Source organism: Aquila chrysaetos, chromosome 11 (genome assembly GCF_900496995.4).
Source record: "Aquila chrysaetos chrysaetos chromosome 11, bAquChr1.4, whole genome shotgun sequence".
Taxonomy (NCBI): Eukaryota; Metazoa; Chordata; class Aves; order Accipitriformes; family Accipitridae; genus Aquila; species Aquila chrysaetos.
Genome location: NC_044014.1, coordinates 14,039,133 through 14,060,233, shown reverse-complemented (window position 1 = coordinate 14,060,233; position 21,101 = coordinate 14,039,133). Strand labels below are relative to the sequence as shown.

Genomic DNA, 21,101 nt, shown 5'->3' with positions numbered 1-21,101 from the left:
GCATCGGCAACTCTGGGAATGGAACCTGAAAAAACATTTCAGGAATACTGGTACATTTGTGAAGGGAAGTTACCTTTTGTCACATATCACAAGTTTTGGCACATATTAATTGGTGTAAGTAGAGATTGCCTCGTTTTACTGTCTAAGCTAGGGCTTATTTAATATGCCACATGATCTTTGTTCTTCATTTGTTCTTTGTTTATTCTATTTATTAGTATTCATTTTTAGAAGCAGCTCCTGAGAAAGATCAGAAGCCTTGGTCATGAGCACTGTGAACAAAACCACTCCTTTTCTCATTTTAATTTACCCTTCTATAATTTTCTTTTTCTTCATTCAGCTGCTTGACTTTTTTCTCATGTTCTCTAAATATTTTCTTTTCTTCATCACTCCAAACATGCTCAGGCTTGGATATAAAAGGAGGTGGAGGAATATCCTGGAAGTATTAAAGACAAATATGCTTCAAAAGCAGTATTAAATCTCCATCAGCACACTAACAAACTATAGCACGCACCAAATTTAATGAAAGGTATTTCTTAGTGGTAACTAAGGTACAAGCCTTAAGTCTAAATAACATACATATTCTGTTTCTCTGGTCTATTACTTGCACCAGTAGTTTTGGTATATATATATTGTGCTATTCTCTCTCACTTGGTCACAGAAATTCACTACTGGATTTTGTAAAATACAAGTATTTTGTACTCAAACACACTACTGTTGGTACAAGATATACCACATTTTCTGTTTTAGAGCCCCAAATCTAACTCCATGATAATGTATACTTCTATGTGGAGTCCTAGTTTTCCAAAACAGATCAATTCCAGGGACATCGCTTGTATCTGCCCTCTCCTGTGACACTCCTTCACATTCTTTCCTTTGTCTACTACTGTACTATCTATATTTGCTGAGTTAAATGGAACACAGTATTCTTCTGTAAGATCACAGCTATGGATAATAGACCCTTCCGCCAGCAATACAGTTGTTGTAATGGTAATACAGTTGTTGTAATGGTAATACAGTTGTTGTAATGGTAATACTAGATTATGTTCCTACAGTATTCCACTGTGATAGAAACATGTTAATGGGTGAATCAAATGCAGGCACTAGAATCTTGTGGTCTTTTTTGAGTTCAGTGTATGGTCTCTTATGGAGTCTATCTAGGCATAATGCAATTCTACAATTCTCCAACTTTCTTCTATCACTTAGGTTGGAAATATTTGCTAGTTGAATTTCACATTTTCTTAAAAGCCCACAAGCTACCTATGTGATATGGCAGAAACACAGCTCACCATTTTCAAGATGTCTTCCTTTTTTATTTCTAGCACTCCACCCATCATGTCATTAAGAGCACGCAGTCTTTCATTGTCCTGGAATGATGACAAAAAATATTTTAGGGTACAAAAGGAAGTGTAGTAATTGGAAGTTTGGGGAATGATAATAGGGTAGTTCACCTCTAGATCACCCATATGATTATACTGTATGTCACTAGTAGATTAATGCTCTTTGGTGATGTGTGTGAAATATGCTAAAAGTCTCAGAGTTTTTTCTGGTGGACAGATGTTCATATACCAAATAACTTACTAAAACTGCCATCCTGTCAGTTTTAGGAAGAATACATAGGCATAGACTACTCCTGGCCAGTTGGCAGGCTAGGACAAAGGAAGTTGTAGTGTCACTGTTTCATTGTGCATCTCTTTTGGGGCCGTGCATCTCTTTTGGGGCCAGAACCATCTTAGGCTTCTCACAGATGCATTTTAAAGCCAGAGGAAAGCATGATCTTCTAGTCTGATCCCTGAAGAACAGAGGTCTCTCAGTCAACACACACATATCAAACACAAAGCTCCTGATTGAGCAGTAGCATGCATTTAGAAATGTATCCAGTCCCCAGTCACCAGATATGGTATTTTTAATTGCCACTAGGCACAGTTTTCAAAATTGTGAGCCTAACACTACATCTTTTCTTCCCCCAGCTGGTCTATGTAGTTCTGATTGTAAACAATAATAAGAGGGAAGAGGCACACATCATCATTACCTACCACTTTAAATTTATTCTCCCATACTACATTACTGGAATATTCCAGGGCAGCATTAACTAAATAAGCCTAACCAGAGACAAAGGCCTATTCAGTAAAAAGGATACTACTTTAAGTACCATAGCAGCAAGGTGTCTTTCCATTTCAAGCTTAGCCAGCATTTCTGCTTTCTCTCTCTCTTGTTGAGTCAAGTATTTTTCAACTTTAATCTGAAGGAAGAAAATGAGGTTCATAACAGGGTTCTTTTCTCCAGACATGATCACATGTGGACTAAGAACATTTGGAAAGATGGTGTAATACTAATTCTTAATGCGTTTTGTATCACTGCTCTATGATAATATTCCTCAAAAAGAAAACTGTTCTTTTGAACAGCTTCAAAAGCTATACTTAAAAATGCTAAAATACAAACTACCATCATTTTTGTTGATATTGTGTTTTGTGCATACCTTTTCTGAGAGTGGAATAACATGGACTGGTTGGAGAGCAGAGAAAAGTAGGGAAAGACTGACCAAAAGAGCAGATGAGATCAGTGGAATATATTGTATAAGAAATATGGTGTTTCTTTATAAATTATCAATTGAATGTATAAGTACAGTACTAAGTACGCTTTAGTACCTAGATACTTAGTTTCAAAATGGTGTTCAGAGAAAACGGGGAAACCCTTATCTATAGAAATAATCCCTGCAAGCCTGGTTTGAATCTCATAGTCAGGAACAGGGGGGATTTCTACCTAATTTATGGGCAATTAAAAACTTAACAGCAATAAATTAAGATTGTATACATTTTATTCATTTCAGATTGACTTATTAAGAGCTTTCTCCCTAAAAGGGGAAGGGAAGCAAAAGAGTCAAAAAGGTGATTTTAAGTACACAGACACATCTGTTTTAAGAGTTTTCAGTACTAACACAGTGTCTGAAAATGAGAAGAATTAGAGAACTGTATTTGAGTGGGTGAAAGAGAAAGATTTATTTTTCAGACACCTCTGAATCCTGAACAGTGAGTGCTTGCTCTGGTATCTCATCATCTGTAAGAGCTGGCTCCCACACTTCCACTTGGAGGTCAAGTTGTGCCAAGATTTCTCGGATCCTCAGGTTTCTTTCTTTCACTCGTGCTATCTCCTGCTCCTTTTGTTGTGCAACTATGTCAAATTCCTTATTAAAAGCAGTTTTCACTTTGTAAATGATGTCCTGAAATACCAAAAAAGAAAACTGCAATACTGCATAGGTCGCATCCATCTATGATTATATAACACTCCTCAAGCCATCGGAATCATAAATGTGTGTATTTCTATGTGTGACAGGGAAATAAACTGGTAAACTTTTGTGAAAATCATAAGGGCAGAGTTCAAGATTTGTTAAATGGAGGTGGGCAAATTATCAGTTTTTTCTTTGTTTTTTCCTCGAAATTTTTATTTTTTTTCTTCTACATATTTGCCATTTGACAAAGATTCTGGAAGAAACATACTGCTGCCAAAACTAGATAAAAAATTAGGCTGCCTTCTATTTGGTGGGTTTTGCACTCTTCGGCTGAAAGAAGAAGATGCTCCAAAGAAAAAAAACACATGACCTGTAAATCTAAAGATTGTAAATCACAGGTGCAGGGAGGCAGTTAAGGACATACTTTCCTGATTTTTAAGTGATGCAACCTGCAGTTTCAATATGCTTTCATGTGATTTTCTGTCTGACATATGTAAGTAAAACGTGCCCATTAAATAAATAAACATCGGAAACTAATTTGTTAAAAACACCTGAGATCTTATAATGATTTTTAAAACTGTATATTCTTAGTGGATAAATTTTTTCTTTAGCCTAAATAATTGATCTCCACAAAGAAAAGTAGAATATTGAGAAAACCATGTGTCTCTCCTACTATGTCAATTTACTAAAATGAAACATGAAAAGGATTTCAGTTCTATCATTAAACTTCACATTTTGAGATGCGTAGCTGTTTGCAATTTGTATTAAAATAAATATTTGTGTCCATGATTATTTCATTGATTTCTAATATAATAATAAGTTAGGATGTAATAAGGCAGGATGGCAGATGAGGTACAATGTTGCTGGGAGAAAAAAGGCTGTGTTCAATGTCTAGTCAGCCATTTAGTTCTCAGCAAGCTTGCTGTGTTGGCCAAGAACACTGAAGATATATCTACACTTAGATATATAATAAGCATCTTTAAAGCCATACAGTAGAAAGATCTTGTTACATCCAAGCTTACATCTAAAAGTGCTCCTTGTGTTTCTTCCCTATCTACTTTAAACACTAGTGTATCTACTAGATTTTATGTATTACAATGCATAATTATTGAGCTTTGCTACCATTTACAGTCTTAAAGAGCTCTGAGGAGGCAATGTTTTATAGTAGTTTAACCACTTCTACCCTTGTAGATCATCTTCATAAGAAGCCTATTCTGTAGCATGTTTACTACTTAATAAACTGGCCAGGGTAAGAGAAGTAAGAGTCTGATGGTAATGAATAATAATAGAAGACTCCAAATGAAGGGATGGCAAGACTGGAGAGAAAGGAAATGGTGTGAGGATCCAGCTGATCTTTCATTCAGCAGCAAATAATAGGGAAAGAGGTCATGTTTTCACAGGGCATGCTGAGATGTGCAAGCTAGCTTTGGCTATACAAACTCTTAAACTGAAACACCAGTGGGCAAATACAGATACCCTCAAATTGGGTAACCAATTTCATAAAAATGTTTTTCTTCCAGACCTGAGCTGGCAAGTCCACGTGGTGCTCTACTGCACTGTATGCATTTATCAGCTTTCATCTCAGTAACTCAGAGACTTGTGCAAATCTCCATTGTATAGTGTCAGTACACCCAAAATCTAACAGTGGCTGTGACTGCTGTGAGAACCAACAGATATGACAGCGTCACTGCAGTAATACAAATTTAAGAAGTCATCACCTTCAGTAATACTATCTGATTGACTTTCTGCTCCCTGGTGTGCAAGTCCCATTGGTGGTATAGGATAGATGTGTCTCCACCATACTGAGAGCTCAGACTTCCAATCAGGCAGTCAGATGCACTATCATCAGCCATTGCTTCTTCTGCCTTCTCTCCTTCTTCCTTAGGTAATACAGTCTCAGACTCAGTCTCAAGATTTTTCTTCTGAACCTGTATATTACAAACATGATAACTGTGTTAATTGTGTACACAATCCAGTGGCACATGTATGAAAAAATTCTAGAGGTTATATTCTGCAATTAAGCTCAGTGATCAAAATAATACAAGTTGAAATGATCATATCTGGAATATTGGGTCCATATGTAGGTTCCCCAGTACAAGAAAGACATGGGCATACTGGAGCAAGACCAGTGATAGGCCACTAATACAATTAAGGCTTTGAAGCATCTAACATGTGAGGACAGTCTGAGAGAGCTAGAATTGTTTAGCCTCAAGAAGGAGAAGGCTTGGAGGGATCTTAGTAATGCATATAAAAACCTGATGGTGGGAAGTAAGGACAACAGAGCCAGACTCTTCTCAGTGGTGCTCAGTGACAGATTGAGAGGAAATGGGTATACATAGAAATACAGGACATCCAACTTAAACATAATAAAACTTTTCCTGTGAGGGTTGTCAAACATGGGAAGAGGTAGCCCATAGAGTTTATAGAATCTTCCATCATTGGAGATATTCCAAACCTGACTGGACATGGCCCCGAGTAAATCGCTTTAGGAGGGCTGGACTAGATGACTTCCAAAGAGCTCTTCTAACCTCAGCTATTCTGTGATTCTTTAATACTAACACATTTATTCTGAGTAAAACCACAACATGTCATCTTTATTTATCTTTTTAAATTTTTTGGGGACAATTTCTACAGCAAGAAAATGGACTTTAGAAATGTAACTCTGTAAAGAAGGGTTAAGATGCCAACTCAGAACATCCTGATCTGAAATGCCTTTATGCAGTACTTCAAAGAGATTGTACCTTAAGATCAGCTGTCTCAATCTTCTTTAACCGAAGAACTTTCTCCAAAGTTTCCAGCTCTTCTTCACTGTGTCCCTTCAGTGGATAATTCTTCACTTCACAAGCCATACGGAAGCACTGTTCAAATTTTAAAAAAACAACAAAACCAAAACAAACAAAACCCCAAAGTTCTTCTGAACGCATCTATCAATTCATTTTTTCATTACCTGAACGCTAAACAGTTGTAAAGACTTCTTAAAATCAGGAATAAAATTGAAGATCAATTAACATAGATAATATAGTAAAAATACTTTTTTTTTGTAAAAGACAAAAACCACTTGCCTTTTTGGTAGTGAAAAAGGTTGGTTTAAATTTGCTTTTTTCATTCTTTTTTTTAATAATCTATGGATATGGCATCTTTATCCACAGAATTCAACCAGAACTAGATCTTTTGTAAAATGACTTGGTCTTTCACCACCCTTGAGATAATCCAGTATCATCAGTTTGACTAAACGCCCTCTGTTTAAAATAGGCAAAATCAGGGTTAAATTTTGCCTTTATGTTCTGTGTAGCAGAAGTTGTACTGACTGCACACAGAAAAATAATATTTACCTCTCCTTTTAGCAACAGTGCATATTCTCTGAGATCAAGGAATTGAAGAGTTGTTTATTTGCTTATCAGCACTCTTATCCACCTTAGAAAGTAAAATCAGCCAGGGTCAGACAAAATGAACAGAATGAAAGATTTGCATGAGCCCTGGGAAGAAGTAAGTTTTTTCCCATACCATAAGCAAATCATAAATCTGTTATACTTCTATTTATTTTGTCTCTGTACCTTAAGGAGTCAATAAACTACTGCACAAAATGAATTGGAAAGCAGAGGTTACCTTAACTGCACGTCCTTTTACACACATAGCATCCCAGCACTCATGTTTGATGACATCCTGCAAATAGCGGTTGGCTAAATTCTCCATTTCAATTTCCTTCCTTGCCTTTCAAAATACAGAAAAGAAAATAACAAGATGTGGTGAAAAATAACAAGATATGGGCAATTCGTATTGAGTTATTGAAAGAAACCTAACAGATGAAATGAATTACCAATATTTCCTCATCTTAGACTATCACAGCTATCTTCTCCAAAAACTATATTGCATACCACCGAAAGGCATCATTTTATATGTGAAGAAAAGCATTCTAGAACTTAAGCAATGTGCCCAAGGCCACAGTGTCAGATTTATAGTTTCTGGCATAGATCATATTCCAATTGGCAATGTCTGCATCAGCAGCTTCCCCTGCTTCAAGAAGTGACTTTAAATACTTTTAAGTTTTCCTGCTTCTCAACAGTGAGCAGCAACTTTGAGATCATCCTCTGTTCTTCAATCATTCTTTCTCCTTTTCACTGCTAGTTTTAAAACGTTCTCCCCCCATTCTATCATACCCTGGCCACTTCTCGTTCAGCCTCTGCTTGTGCTCTCTCCTGTTCCTCAATATCCAGGTTGAACTCGTGCTGCTCCAGTTTCTCAATGTCGGGCACCTGTTCATTTTCAAGCATCATCTTCTGAATCTGTTTTTTTTTAAATAAGTATAAGGAATAAAAAGTAATTTGAATGTGAATAGGGGAAATGCTACAGAACTTGATATCAGACAAAATTATTTTAATTGCCTCCACTTTTAACCGCTTCATGGTAATTGGTAGAATGTGCTGCCTGTTGCTAGTGACAGAGAGTACTATGTGAATATATTTCATCTTTCTCTGAGTTTATTTGGATGTTATATGTGAAGTTGTGTATACTTTCTAAGAACTTGTAGTAGTAGTACACAATTCTTTATTCTCTGGTTCTGAGAACTTTATTAAGTTGTTATCACTTCATTAAGTTGTTATCTGTCTCATACAGTTCAACAAAGGGAAGTGCAAAATCCTGCACCTGGATAGGAACAGCCCCATGCACCAGGACATGCTGGGTGCTGAGCAATTGTTAAATAACTTTGCAGAAAAGTAGCTGGGGGTCCTAGTGGACACCAAGTTGAACACGAGCTAGCAATGTGCCTTTGTGGCAAAAAAGGCTAACGGTATCCTGGGCCGTATTGAGAGTGTTGCTAACAGGTTGAAGGAGGTGAGAGACACACTACAGAGAGTCCAGTGAAGGTGATTATGGGAGTGGAGCATCTCTCCTATGAGGAAAGGCTGAGAGAACTGAGACTGTTCAGCCTTACAAAAGAAATAGCTTGGGGGGAATTTCATCAATGCATATAAATACCTGAAGGGAGGGTGCTAAAAGGGCAGAGCCAGGCTCTTTTAAGTGGTGCCCAGTGACAGGACCAGAGGCAATGGGCACAAACTGATACACAAGAGGTTCTGCCTAAACATCAGGAAACACTTTTTTACTGTGAGGGTGACTGAGTACTGGAACAGGTTGCCCAGAGAGGTCATGGAGTCTCCATCCTTGGAAATAATCAAAATCTGTCTGGACATGGTCCTGGGCAGACTACTCTAGTTGACCCTCTGCCTTATCCTCTTGCAGTTAGCAGTTTTTATGAAAGGAAACAGAAGGAAGAAGAGAGGACAGTAGTTTCTATAATGGAAGGTTGTTAGACAGCCAGAAACTAGCCTGCTGAGCAGATAAGATTTCTGAAGGTATAAGAGCGGTACAAAATATTTACTTGGAGGAAAGGAAACTGAGAACCAGACAGTAGCTCCTGGCAGGTTCAGCGTATAGTCCCTGAAGAAGCATGTCTCTTTCTTACCTGTCTGCTCAGATTTTATGACAAAAAATGTAACTGAGCACTAGAGCTGATAGCCATAAAGGAAGCGTACTTGTAAACAAAACTGGTAAGCTGAGCTATTTTCCTTGTAACAAACTCACAGTTTTACGCAGCTTTTTAATTCCCATTTGCAGCTCTTTCTTCTGGTTAGCAAACCTCTGAGTCTCTTCTCTAATGACCTGATATACAACAAATATATTGTTGAAAGATAAAAATAGACAAGAAGAGAAAAAAAGATTGAAATAATCTAAAGGAACATTATCTGTAGAGAAAACAAAACTCCAAAGGGATTAATAACTGAAACAGACATAATCCTAATTCAATAGGATGAATCTTAGAATTGCTCAAGAGAAAAAAGATTGTACAACCAGGTCACGTTGTAAACTGGTTGTACAGCAATAGAGCTTAAAAGAAAGAAAATAATAAAGAAAGAAGTAATTACAAGTGCAATGATTATAGACACACTGAACGGCCCACTGCCAAAATTTGTTAAGTGTTTTATATTCCTTAGATTTTTCATTGTCACTAAGCATTTCCAGTGGGATATTTAAAGACACAAATAAACTAACATCTGTTAATCATTCTGGAAGCTGTGAAATTTTCTTTGCCCCTACAGCCTTGCCAATTCATGTCTTGGGGAAAATTTTGGAATGCACCTCTGGAATTTGCTTCCTAAAATAATTTTCAACTTTAAGTAGGATGATGGCTATTGATTGAAAGGAAGGGGTGTATCATTCTGACATTGGATGGACTCTATCCTCTAAAAGTCAGATGCAAGTCTCAGGACATAAATGAGCAGCTTAAAACAACCTAGGACCACACTGCTGTCCTTCAACCTTTGCTTCTGATCACCTGTCCCTAGCTGATACTAACAGTCACATGGTTTTCATGCGTATGCAGAGTCACATGGATTTGCCAAAAAATCCCAGTAGAGACACCAAAGCATGAGTGCCAGCAGCAAAGCAGAAACAGGAATACATGTCTGGGAGAGTGATGGAGAAGATGCCACTTTCAGTGGCAGTATGTCTTAGATTGACTTGAGCCACTTGTGAAACTGCATCATCATTTGGAAAGTCACTCCTGAGATGACCAAGAAAGCATCGATATTTTGCTTTGTCCTATCATTAAACCTCAAAAGCTGGACAAAATACACAGCTCTGGGTCATATCAGAAAGAACTTCCTAGCTTCCATAAATTCGTATTTCTGAGGGGGGGGGGGAATCTATACTAACATTAACATAGCAGTTTCCAGGCTTACAAAGCCCTAAATCCCCTCTCTGTAGACAGTTAGATCTTTGATGTACTTTTACTTAAAAAAACCTTTGGTTACATAACATACTCACCTCAACCTTAACCTGAAATAAACCTCAGGGGTTTTGTAATTAATGTCATAATGTTGAGTATTGATTTATCAGTGCTGTAGAATTTGTTACTCTGGCCCTTGGGAAGAAGAGAGCACCTACTTCGTTTCTGATAATAATCTTCTGTGCAACTCTTTGACATTTAGAAGAAAAAAGTATTTATAAGGTTCTAAAGGAAGCCAATTTCTTTGGCAATTTTTTTTAGTTTACTCCTTGTGTAGAAGTGGTCTTTTGGTCTTTAGAGCTCCTATTGTGCTAGGTACCTTCTCTAACGTGTTTGTAACCTTGACCTAGGATTTCCAAAAGTCTAGACTGCAATGCCTTAAAGAGAGGTCCAAATTTCAGAAAAGCTTTAGAAACTAGATTCCTTTAAAGCATATAATTTGACACCCCAAATCACTACTGACCCTTGAAAACTCTGGCTTTGATTAATACTTGTTCTATGAAAGTACCTTCTTTATTTTCTGACCTATCCATGTCATGTCATTGGTACTGGCTGAATACAAACTGGTGATGTTTCCATCTTCTTCTGTCACCTCTACATTGGAAGATTTAACTGGTGCCTCCTGAAATTAAGGACATAAACATCCATCTCAGGAACTTAGAGAGAATGAAAGGGAGACAGAAATGAAATAAAAAATGGACTCACATTAGAAGCAACACCATCACCACCAATTTCCAGAAAGTGTTACATTTTTATTCCCTAACTAGTCCCCAGATTTGATTCTGCAAATCCTTGCTATTATGCAATGCCTTTTGACTCAAATGGGCTGACAGTACTAATCTCTGTAATCACTGCTTTGCTTGATTTCAACAGAAAAAATATACAGCTAGTAACACACAATGTATAGCAGTAACATCACACTGGGAATGACACATAATTTCACATGAGGAGAAACTGACTTTCACAGAGCTTTCTGTGGCTGAAGAAACCAAGAGAAATTGAAGATGTGAATGTCATCTTCCAATAACTATTCCATTTCCTTGATAATACTATTCCACAAATTAATAATTAAGCATATTCAGCCTATCACCAGGGGTATTCTACTTTTACAAAAGGATCAGAGTTTGTTTTGAGGACAGTTTTTATCATGTGTAATTTTAGGATAATGATCAAACTTTTTTCCCCCATAAAAATACAGAAAGCACCTTAAATTTCTCTTCTGGAAGTGATTCCGATGTGGATTCTGGGTCAAACTGCCATTCTGCCATAGATTTTAAAACAATATTTTCATTCAAAGTAGGCTTGTTCAGTATAGCAAGAAGAGACTGCCAGTGAAAAGCAGCTTCCTTAACTTCAGTTTTCTTTATCTTCCTAATAAACAAAAAGGGAACTGATGTCTTTTTTGTGTATTATGGAAAAGGATGAAGTATTAAATATTCTTTATAACACAATTATTAAGTTGTTTAAAAAAGCCTATTTAATATTTTTACATATGATTCAACAGTTTGAGTTCTAGAATTGCATAATTAAGTGAAGTTTCCAGACAATTAAAAATTCTGAAAGATTGATTACCCAGATTAGAAATACTGCTCTGGCAGAGTCTATGCATCTGCCTGAACATTTGTTACACCACAAAAAAGCTGTAGTTTCAAGCGTCTCTTACTCCTAATGTCTGCTAAGAGCTCTCCATAGCCACAGTGGAATTCCCATTAAAGCTGTGATGTCTCCTAATTGCTAAATTAAAATAGTATCTCATGAGATTACATCTCCACAGAGCCCCTTCCAGATGGTATATTTGAGAGTGATAAGAAGCTCACTATGGGTAATACTTATCAGAAGATACTCCTACATCTTGTGTTGCAACTGTACCCGAAGTACAAGACTTTTCATGAGCTAGGGAGACCGCCTCTGAAGATGAGAGGAGTGATTTTATTTCTATCCAATTCTTCTCCTTACTTTGAGATTAAAAAAAAGGAAGTCTAGAATCACAAGTAGATGCAAAAATTAGTCTGTCAGGATACAAGAATTTACACCATCAATACTGGTCTGCCACTTTATACATACTTCCATTTCAGACACACCAGGGCACCATCATTTTCGCCATTAACGAGGATAAATTTGCCGTCCAGCGAAAATACCACGGATCTGATTCCCCCTCCTTGATATGAGTGAGAATGCTTTTGAGCAAGTATATCCTAGAAAAGTCATAGAAGCAGTATCAGCAAATACTTTTTTCTAATGGAATATGTCTGTAAATTATGCTGCTTTATTTTTAGATAAAAGTAAATCCAAAATGTCAATACAAAGTACATAAAAGACTAGGATTTATGAGTTTAAAACTTTTGACTACAGATGGGGCCCTGTATAGTATCAATAGTATATTGATTTTGCGGGAGATAAAGACAACTAGTAAAATTATCTATCCTAAATTTACTGGAGAAGAAAGTTAGTTTGTATGATCATATACAGATTCATTATAAAAAGAATTGTACTGTATAATGCTATGTCAGTTCATGTTCGACATAAAATTTTTCTGGAACACCTTATATTCAAGTGAAGAAAAGCTTACAGTGAAAGAAAGTAGCTTTCACACCTCTTTCTCATGTAAACCAAACAAAGCCTGTGCCTGGATGCCTACTTACCATAGTAAAAGTATGATAGATGAACAAAACACCATCCTTTGCTGCTGACGCCAGCCACCGGCTGTTGGGTGATAAACAGAGGAAACCTGGTCCAAACTGATTGCTAGGAGTCCTCTTTTCTGATAAAAATACTGATGGATCTTCCAACATATTCTGCCAAACAAACGAAATGTTAGCAACAGTTCAGATGATGGAAATATCTATGCCATTTTGAGAAGACTAATGAGAGCTTTGTGGGCTATCACACGTGTTACAATTTAAAATGGTGTTGGATTACTGAGCTCAGGAAGCAGTACCATTGCTATGCTGCTGATTTGCTTCTCATCTCCTCAAAAGGGGCTGTATTCAGTATGTTTGGGCCTGTAGTTTCTTTGGTCAGAAAGTACGGGAGGAGGAATGCTTGCCTTTGGAATTCACCTTCTTGCTTGACCTGACTCTTAAACTGAGGGAGATCTATGAGCTGCAGAGAGCTCCAGTTCATCAGCAGGCAATGACAGTGCCTTCCTGAAGCCCCCACTACTTCATTGCAAGGCAGGGCTGGGCTGGGTTTGCAGTTGTATCTTAGAGTCATGGGCTCAGATTGGCTCAGTTCCTTCAATAGCTTGATATTCAGGTTACTCAGCAGATTGCACAAAAGCACAGCTGCAATACAGAAGCTACACGTGAAGTCCCTGCAAGCTGTATGAGTTTTAAGAACCAATATTTCGCTTTCTCTGTAGTAGAACAAGGAGTGCCTCTGCCAGGTTTCTGAGCAGGTGGTAGGATACTGAAAGTTGATGTTTATGGATGGAGTAGGTATTTTTAGTGCAGAGAGGATTTCTTTTAAGATAATATCCTGCTATATTCACTTCATCTACAGCCTTTGTTTGCTGGTATTTAACCACCACACAAAATAAAGCAGCTTCAGAGAATTACCTCTTCAGAGAGATGGTATTTACAGATGAAAGGTGCACAGGTACAGTAGCCATACACAATGTTATCCTTCAATCTGACTGCTGAGCTCAAAGGGTAATCCAGATCATACTGCTCCTTTTTAATGGCACTAGCATTAAGCATTCCTTGTGCATTAACATACTTATCATTATCTAAAAGATTGAAAAAAGAAACAGGGAGGAAGAGGCATCACTACCACTAATGCAGGTGCTTCACCTATCAAGTAATTATGAAAACCAATCTCAGCAAGGAATGAGCATGATGTGAGTTTTCAAGGAGGAGACTGGGTATTAAGATACCTAGCTTTAACACTAACTCTGTGGGTTGTGCTGATGTAGCACACTGCAGTGAAGCAGAGAGATAGCTCTACTAGCTCTGAAGAAGTACTAGAAACAGTTTAATCATAATGATGTGACCATTTGTATACACTAATTAACCCTGCTTCTTGGGTATTACATAAGCAGTGCTAATTAGTTTGCATGGTGGTTCATGTCATCATTGCCTTTATCTAGAACTTGTTTAGGCATCTCTGCCACAAAGTACCCACAGCCAGGGCGCTATTGGTTAAAACACCTAAGTTCACATCTTCAAAAGGGCATTTTATTCTTTTTGGTTCCTTAATTTGAGCTTTAAAGAGACACCTGAAACTAAGACTGATGCAATAACTATAGATCTTCAGCAACTTTGAAAATCAAGTCCCATTTTATATGTCTAAAAATAGGCACAAGAAGTCATCCAAGATTAGTGAATATTTAAAGAAAATACTAACTTCATTGAAAACTAATTTTTTAAAAGTTTGTACATTTTAAGACCTTTTAAAAATTAAATGTAAATAACCAGAAAATCTGACACTAGGTTTACTAACAGTTTTACAGAAGTTTTCTCCATGAAAAGGCTTTGTTAGTAATTCAACTGCGTATAATATGAGCAAAATGATATAAAAATAGAATGATGTTAATAATAAACACATGCTGCCTTTTGCTGTAATGTGATAGAAGACATCACTGAAACCTCAAACTATATTGATTTAGCAATTCTTAGGTGGAAGAGACATAAAGCTGGAAGTGCATGGTGCCACTGCCAACCAAGCCTGTTCTGCGCTGGCTGCATGGTGAGCACACAAAGCACAACATTAGCCTGCACTGTGCCTTAGTTAAGTGAATGCATTTAAGCCCTTTCATGACAACTGAATTAGTTTCCCAGCTGATTCCAGACAGTGCCCCAAATCAATGCAATCCTAGAATATCAGTTTTAGATACTCCTAGAATATCACAGTTAAAAGTTCTGTGATCACTCATGACACTCAGATCCATTTTTTCTTGCTTATAGTACTTCTAAAATGCTATAATATTATAGCTGTGTCCTGAATGACACAAACAAATTACTGAGTTGTTTCACAGATGAGGATAGCATATATAAAACAAATCATGAACAGTGTTTGAGAATTTAGGTGGGCTATCCAATTTGGTGAAAGACTAACAGGTTCCCTTCATTTTACTTCCAGATTATGAATAGAGATTCTAACTAACTGTGATGTCCCAATATGTACATTGCACACTGCAGATACAGAGAGACAGATTTCCAGAAGATGAATGGAGGTACGCCATTTTTAAGTCTCCTTAACTGTCCCCTTTTCCTCACCGTGCCATTTTTTTCATAGAATGTTTCTCTGTAACATTCCTTATTGGAATACAAATTAACATTTTTAAATACAGTGCACTTCTTCCTCAGTGCATTTATATAGAAAAGTTATAACAAAGACAGGGAATCATAATTTTTTGAGATATATCAACTTTTAACCTTTTCCCAATGAGCTGTTATATACCTATACTAATTCTCTGAAGAGGCCGGTGGGATTGATTCCACTTTGAACACCTGATATGCTAGTCTGCATATAGGTGATGCCAATCCCAAGGCCTCTTTGTGGCTGGTTTTGGGCATTTCCCACACAGTAGTAATAAAAATAACAATAACAACAACAACAACCAGTAGTAGTAGTTAAGTGGTGGCTTTGTGATTCTGCAAGTGAATTACTTCTCTCCTTCTTTCCTTGGCTTTCCCTTAGAATATCACAGTCTTTCCGCTGAAATGATTCAACTGACTATAAGTCTACAGACTGCTGTATGAGAAATGGTGTCCTCAGAGAACGTACAGATGAGATGAAGAAAGAGATTAAGATTGTTAATATTTTGTGTTAAGGGATGACAATAATACGTTCTTGCCTTAGAAAGAGGCATTGTGTATTTCAATGAGAAATTGTGTATTTCAATTCTTACCTGTTGTGAGTGCTGAAGATAGACAAAAAATTTCCAGTGTTGCTCGCTGGACCTCTGCTACTTTAAGAAGTACCACCACTTCAACTAAGTCATTCTTGAAGTCAGAAGCTACAGAAAGATCCAGCACTTCATCTGCCAACACTGAAGCAGTTAGGGAACACCAGTGCAAATTGTTACTGAAGCATGGTAACATTGTTTTTACTAAGATATCATGTGAAACAAAAGGAGATCCCTGTTGAGAACACATCTCAGCTCAACCACACAGTTTTGAACTTGCATTAAAATGTCAGACAAGCCACAACCTTGTTTCAGAAAATGCTGCATGCACACAACTTCAGCTTGAGGCATCGGGTGCTGAGAATGCTAAGCACCAGAGTGTTATTATTAAACATTCAAATCTGAGTTTACATGCAGCTTGAATTGCAGCTATTTTGAGGCTGTCTGCTGATAACTGCCAAATAAAGCACAGAAAAGCCCCCCTCTAAGAAGCCAGACAGACAATGAGAACATGATCAGGCAAATTCTGAAAATTATCTACAGAGATGTAATTCTATATTTGTGAAACCAATTAAAATGATAAAATAATGTCCTTTATAAAAATTATGATGAAGATCTATATGCACAGATGTGACCTGCAAGTATAATGTTATTGGAAGTCAGAGACTGCATAAACAAATTTACAAATTTCAGAAGAATTTTTTTGTGAATTAAAAGTCCATCGTTTTTTATTCTTCAGTATCAACCAGCAACGCTGACAATTCCAGAAGTCCCCATGTTAAACTTATCTGGGGCGGACATTTGTAACAGGAGACTGCACGCAGCTGTCATGACCTACAGTTTTTTTAGTCTAAACTCTCATATGGCAAGCCACAAAGGTCTTAAATTCTTTGCGAGCACAATTACTTTTGAGCTGGAGTTGTGATCAGCTGGTCAGCTAATCCATTCTCTTCCCTGTGACTTATGTGTGCCCTGGAAGAAAAGTAATATTGGTGCATTTGCTAACTAAAATTACAGAGCAAAAAAAAAAATTGGCCAGGACAAAATATGGTTGGGAAATAGGTGGGAAGAATATGTTTAGTCCTCCAAAAAAATAAGTAGAATGAAGGAAAGTGGCTTAATCTGTCCAGCAAGTATACTTAAAATACAGCTAATAGTGAAAACGCAATGTAATTAATGCTATTACATATATTACCTACATATCCAAGAACTTGGAATAATTTTGAAGGCCGGGCATCTAGAATAAAGATATGTCCTTCTGTAGCTCTAGCGATGAGGAACTGGCCACTCTGGTCATAACTAGGTAAAATATAAATCCAAGTAGAGAACAGTTCAATACAGTCAATAAGGGTAAAATACTTCCACTCCCATAACTCTGCTGACTTCACTGAAAGCATAAACGCAACTGAAATGTCAGCTTCTAGGTTTACAGGGTTAGAGCCTGATATAAAGCCCAGTGCTGTGAGTGCAATTTCTAATTGAGTGGGTGGTCAATCTAAAGCTAATGACACGCCACAGCAGTCCATGTTAACAACTTTATTAAATCTTTCTTTGAAGTTGACTTTTTAAAAAATAAAACTACTATACAGATTTTGATACTATTTTGAATAGACATGTCTTTGCATTGATTTGACTTTGAATAAGCTGCTTTCTGTACCTATTTTTAATGTTTTACCTTAGGTAACTGTGAAAAGAGATCACATCTGAGTCTCCAAATAACAGGTAGATTTATTTTAAAGTTTAACAGTTCAAAATATATTCTATTTTAAAAAATTAGAAGTAAAATACTCTCAAATTTTTCAATAATTGAAAAAAACCCGCAAACCTCCAAACAAACAAAAAAAAGCCTTTTAGATCACTAGAGTTAATTACAAGAGGACTGGTAAGTCCCAGAACTGTAAGCAAATGAATAATTAACAATAGTAATAAAAATCCACCATATAAGAAGGGATAACCAAAAGGCTTAAACTTAACTTCACAAAACCTCAAATTTATATTCAGTGAGAAATAACCCTCTAAATTCAGATACATGGAATTGTGCGTAACTACTGCATATGGTGATCTGTCAGAAAGGATCTTATATACCAGTATCTTCAGTGCCCAGTTAAACCCTCTTAAAATACAGGTTTATTATATGTCTCTCATATAAAACCTGCAACTACTCCTCTTGCAAGCAATTCAGAATATGTTGGAAAAATTGAAGCTGTTAAAATATTTTACTTCATTATTTTTAGAATAAAAACTTCATTTTTTTTGTTCAACTAACAGCATTACTCAAGCAAAAAATTGACAATATTCCTGCCCTTGTTACTACATACTTACTGCAAAGACAGCACTGGAAATTTGGAAAGAAAAATTCTGTGAACAACTCGTGGAGCTTCAACTTTGGTAACATCAAGGAAATAGATTTGACCTCTTTTGGTCCCTACAGCAACACTGTTGGAGGAGGGGCAGCAAGCCATAGCAGTTGCCTGGTTGAGAAGTAAAAGATACTTAACAGTTCCATATCTTTTTATATATTACAGTATATGTTAGTATGCAATTTCTTTTACTATTTAAAAGTCCCTAAAATTTGGAGAAGAAACCCCAAGTGGTTTATCTAAAAAACTTTTTTTTTTTAACAAAGAAAGGAATTTAGAGCCATCACAGGAATTTGACCTATGCTCTGTATCTACATATCAAAAGCTAATTCTGCACTCCTCAGAAAAAAACCCACATCCACTATCTACATTTTAAGTGAAAGAAGTTCCACCTAAATAAAATAGTGAGTGCACTGTTATGTGTGCAGCTGTTATAGAATGGGATTTTTTTTTTCTTACTGTGTCAGACTTCAGGGTTTGAATGCATCTTAAATCAGGACAAAGCATTAACAGTTTGAAATACTTCTATCAATCAACTCACTCCTTAGAACCTGTTTTTCAGATCAGTCAAGGCATTTAGTTTTTATATACTTGAAAATTTTCTTTCAGTTCTGACACTCATAAAAAATTTAATAAAGTAATATTATAAAAATTTAGTTATTTACAAATATGTGCTTAAAGACACATCACTAGGACATTAAGCTGAAATGTCTCTTCTGCTTTATGGCTGAGTTAAATACATTATTAGTTCAATGAAACATTCTGAAAGATAAGCTTTTTTAAATCTCTTTCATGGGTTGTTCAAAGACACTACTGAGCTCTCCTCAGCAATGGTTGATCCAAATCTGTGGGATATTATGCTATGAATTGAAAAATATTAATGAAAATTTTAAGTATCAGGCACTATATAAGCTCCTGGTTACGTGTACCTCAATATCAATGTTTAGCTTGCTGAGGCAAGTTCCATCTTCCAGGAGCCAAACTTGTACTTCACCTGAAATTGTTACAGACTGTTGAACAGAGAAAAACATAGTCAAAAGAGGGTGGAATAACCAAACAGTCTGGAATTGACTAGTGATCTGCTATAGAATATAAATTCAACTAACATCTGAGCATAGCAGATGAAGGGTTACTAGTTTTGCTTGCAATTACGTTGCTTTTCCTTTAAGTCCAGTTGCTGCAAGGTACACCTGCCTAAGGGAAACGTTTAATAATTTTTGTGAATTGCTGCAACTACAGGAATGGTCTTTAAGCAGAATGAGACAATCTAGGGCAAAACATGTAAGCTTGATCAATATTAGCACTCCCACCATTCAGCCAGCAATAGAAATACCTGCTTATAATTTTCCTTGCATGGAAAAGGGCTTAAGGAGAGGTCTTGTTTTCTCACATGAAAGAAAAATGATGCATATCATAATGGTGCTTGAGTTCTTCTTATACCCAGGCAATTTTGTAATTCCACAGTAAAGTATGACTAGAGATCAATCAACCCTCACATTACTCATTCAGAGTCAGGTAAAATTTATCATTCCCATGCTAACAACAAACAAACAGATTCAGCAAGCCTAATTGATTAAGACCCCAGGGTTCCTAGGCTGGCTACTTGAAGAATTCATGGCCTGGAGATGAATCAGACTTGCTGGCTAAAATACATGTCTTGCAAGAGTCAAAGACATAGGAGGAAAGCAAGGAATTTCTCAGAATGGACAGATCCACGAGTAAGGTCTTCTTTGTCCCTGCACCCAGGACAGAGGCATCTCTCAGGCTGCTCCAATTTGTGCTGAAGGCTGAAAAGATCAGTAGGAATTTCTTGTTCCAACATCTATTCTATTAATTGAATCCACCTGCTCAGCTATGTCCCTGAACAATAGTGAGTCACACAAACCAACAGCAGAAATAGTATGACATTTTAGCAGTCTGTGAATTATCCACCCTGCATTCTAGGGCAAATTCTGACCCTTTTATAGGCCATACCTGAATTAATGCCATTTACTTCCTTAATGAGAAGTTACACAGCTGTAACAAATATCAGAACAGACCCAATCTCTGCAAGGCTTTTGATTTTGTGCCTTGGCAACGTATTGGTTACCTGAAAAGTGCCACTATTCTATATAAGAAAGAATACCATTTCTTACCACACAGTACTTGTTCCCTGGAGTAAGAAAATCAGCTGCCAGAAAACAACTGCTGCATGCATCCAAGAGTTTGACAACTTCTCCACTCTGGGCAGGTTTGTAAGTATAGACTGTCCCCTGACAAATAAAGAGAAATAATCCATCACTGGGCTATGAAACCTTTCATTAAAAGCTTTCAAAGACTTCAAAAAGAAAAAAAATACATATCTTTCTGAGCTTCACCCTTTAAAGTTTTATATTTGACTCTAAACTGAGGGAAAAAGTGCCCAGTAGAATTCAGCTGAATTTAGTGGATTATAGCAATTTACACAAGCTGAAGATTAGGTTAGTTCATCTTAGAGTGATCCAGCTAGTCACATTTACAAGAAGTTTTGTTTCTCAAAATTGTTTTAATAAAATAATTTAAAACCACCCTATTTCATGTTACTCCAGGAATCAAAAAATATTCTAAACCAACATAAAACACAAATCATAAATTTTAAGCTTTAAGAGATGTTTTTATCTAAAGATCTCAAAGCCTCTTAGAAACAATTCATAACTAATATTGATAAAGATTTTAGAACTTCTCTACTCATTTTACAAAATGAAAATAAAATCAGAGAGACAGTGTGACCAAAGTTACCATTGCACTGCTGTCATGAACACAGAACCTCCTGACTCTCTCCCACCCCCCCCCCCAAAAAAAAAAAACCATTTTAAGACCTTTAAAAATGCCAATTTAAATTATTAATGGTCTGGAAGAACA

At 36.7% G+C, this 21,101-nt stretch overlaps 1 protein-coding gene across 16 annotated transcripts in view; it reads right to left on the bottom strand.

The window, feature by feature from the left end:
• The window catches only part of CFAP43 (cilia and flagella associated protein 43), a 53,570-nt gene that overhangs the window by 14,110 nt on the left and 18,359 nt on the right, over positions 1-21,101 (bottom strand). For 12 of the 16 annotated variants that reach the window (XR_003925770.1, XR_003925771.1, XR_003925772.1 and 9 more), the window contains 19 exons: positions 20,357-20,473; positions 19,151-19,231; positions 18,184-18,332; positions 17,057-17,160; positions 15,865-16,005; positions 13,571-13,740; positions 12,656-12,808; positions 12,078-12,208; positions 11,219-11,384; positions 10,522-10,635; positions 8,810-8,887; positions 7,384-7,509; positions 6,833-6,937; positions 5,968-6,084; positions 4,945-5,154; positions 3,011-3,217; positions 2,150-2,239; positions 1,287-1,364; positions 308-433 (listed from right to left, as the gene is read on the bottom strand). Coding sequence is in view for 13 of the 16 variants with exons in the window: in XM_030030651.1 (XP_029886511.1) it covers positions 308-433; positions 1,287-1,364; positions 2,150-2,239; positions 3,011-3,217; positions 4,945-5,154; positions 5,968-6,084; positions 6,833-6,937; positions 7,384-7,509; positions 8,810-8,887; positions 10,522-10,635; positions 11,219-11,384; positions 12,078-12,208; positions 12,656-12,808; positions 13,571-13,740; positions 15,865-16,005; positions 17,057-17,160; positions 18,184-18,332; positions 19,151-19,231; positions 20,357-20,473 (2,463 nt within the window). In the remaining 3 variants the exon portion in view is untranslated. The remainder of the gene's footprint in view (positions 1-307; positions 434-1,286; positions 1,365-2,149; positions 2,240-3,010; positions 3,218-4,944; positions 5,155-5,967; positions 6,085-6,832; positions 6,938-7,383; positions 7,510-8,809; positions 8,888-10,521; positions 10,636-11,218; positions 11,385-12,077; positions 12,209-12,655; positions 12,809-13,570; positions 13,741-15,864; positions 16,006-17,056; positions 17,161-18,183; positions 18,333-19,150; positions 19,232-20,356; positions 20,474-21,101) is intronic. The other 4 variants (XM_030030658.1, XM_030030656.1, XM_030030655.1 and 1 more) reach the window with 4 other exon arrangements.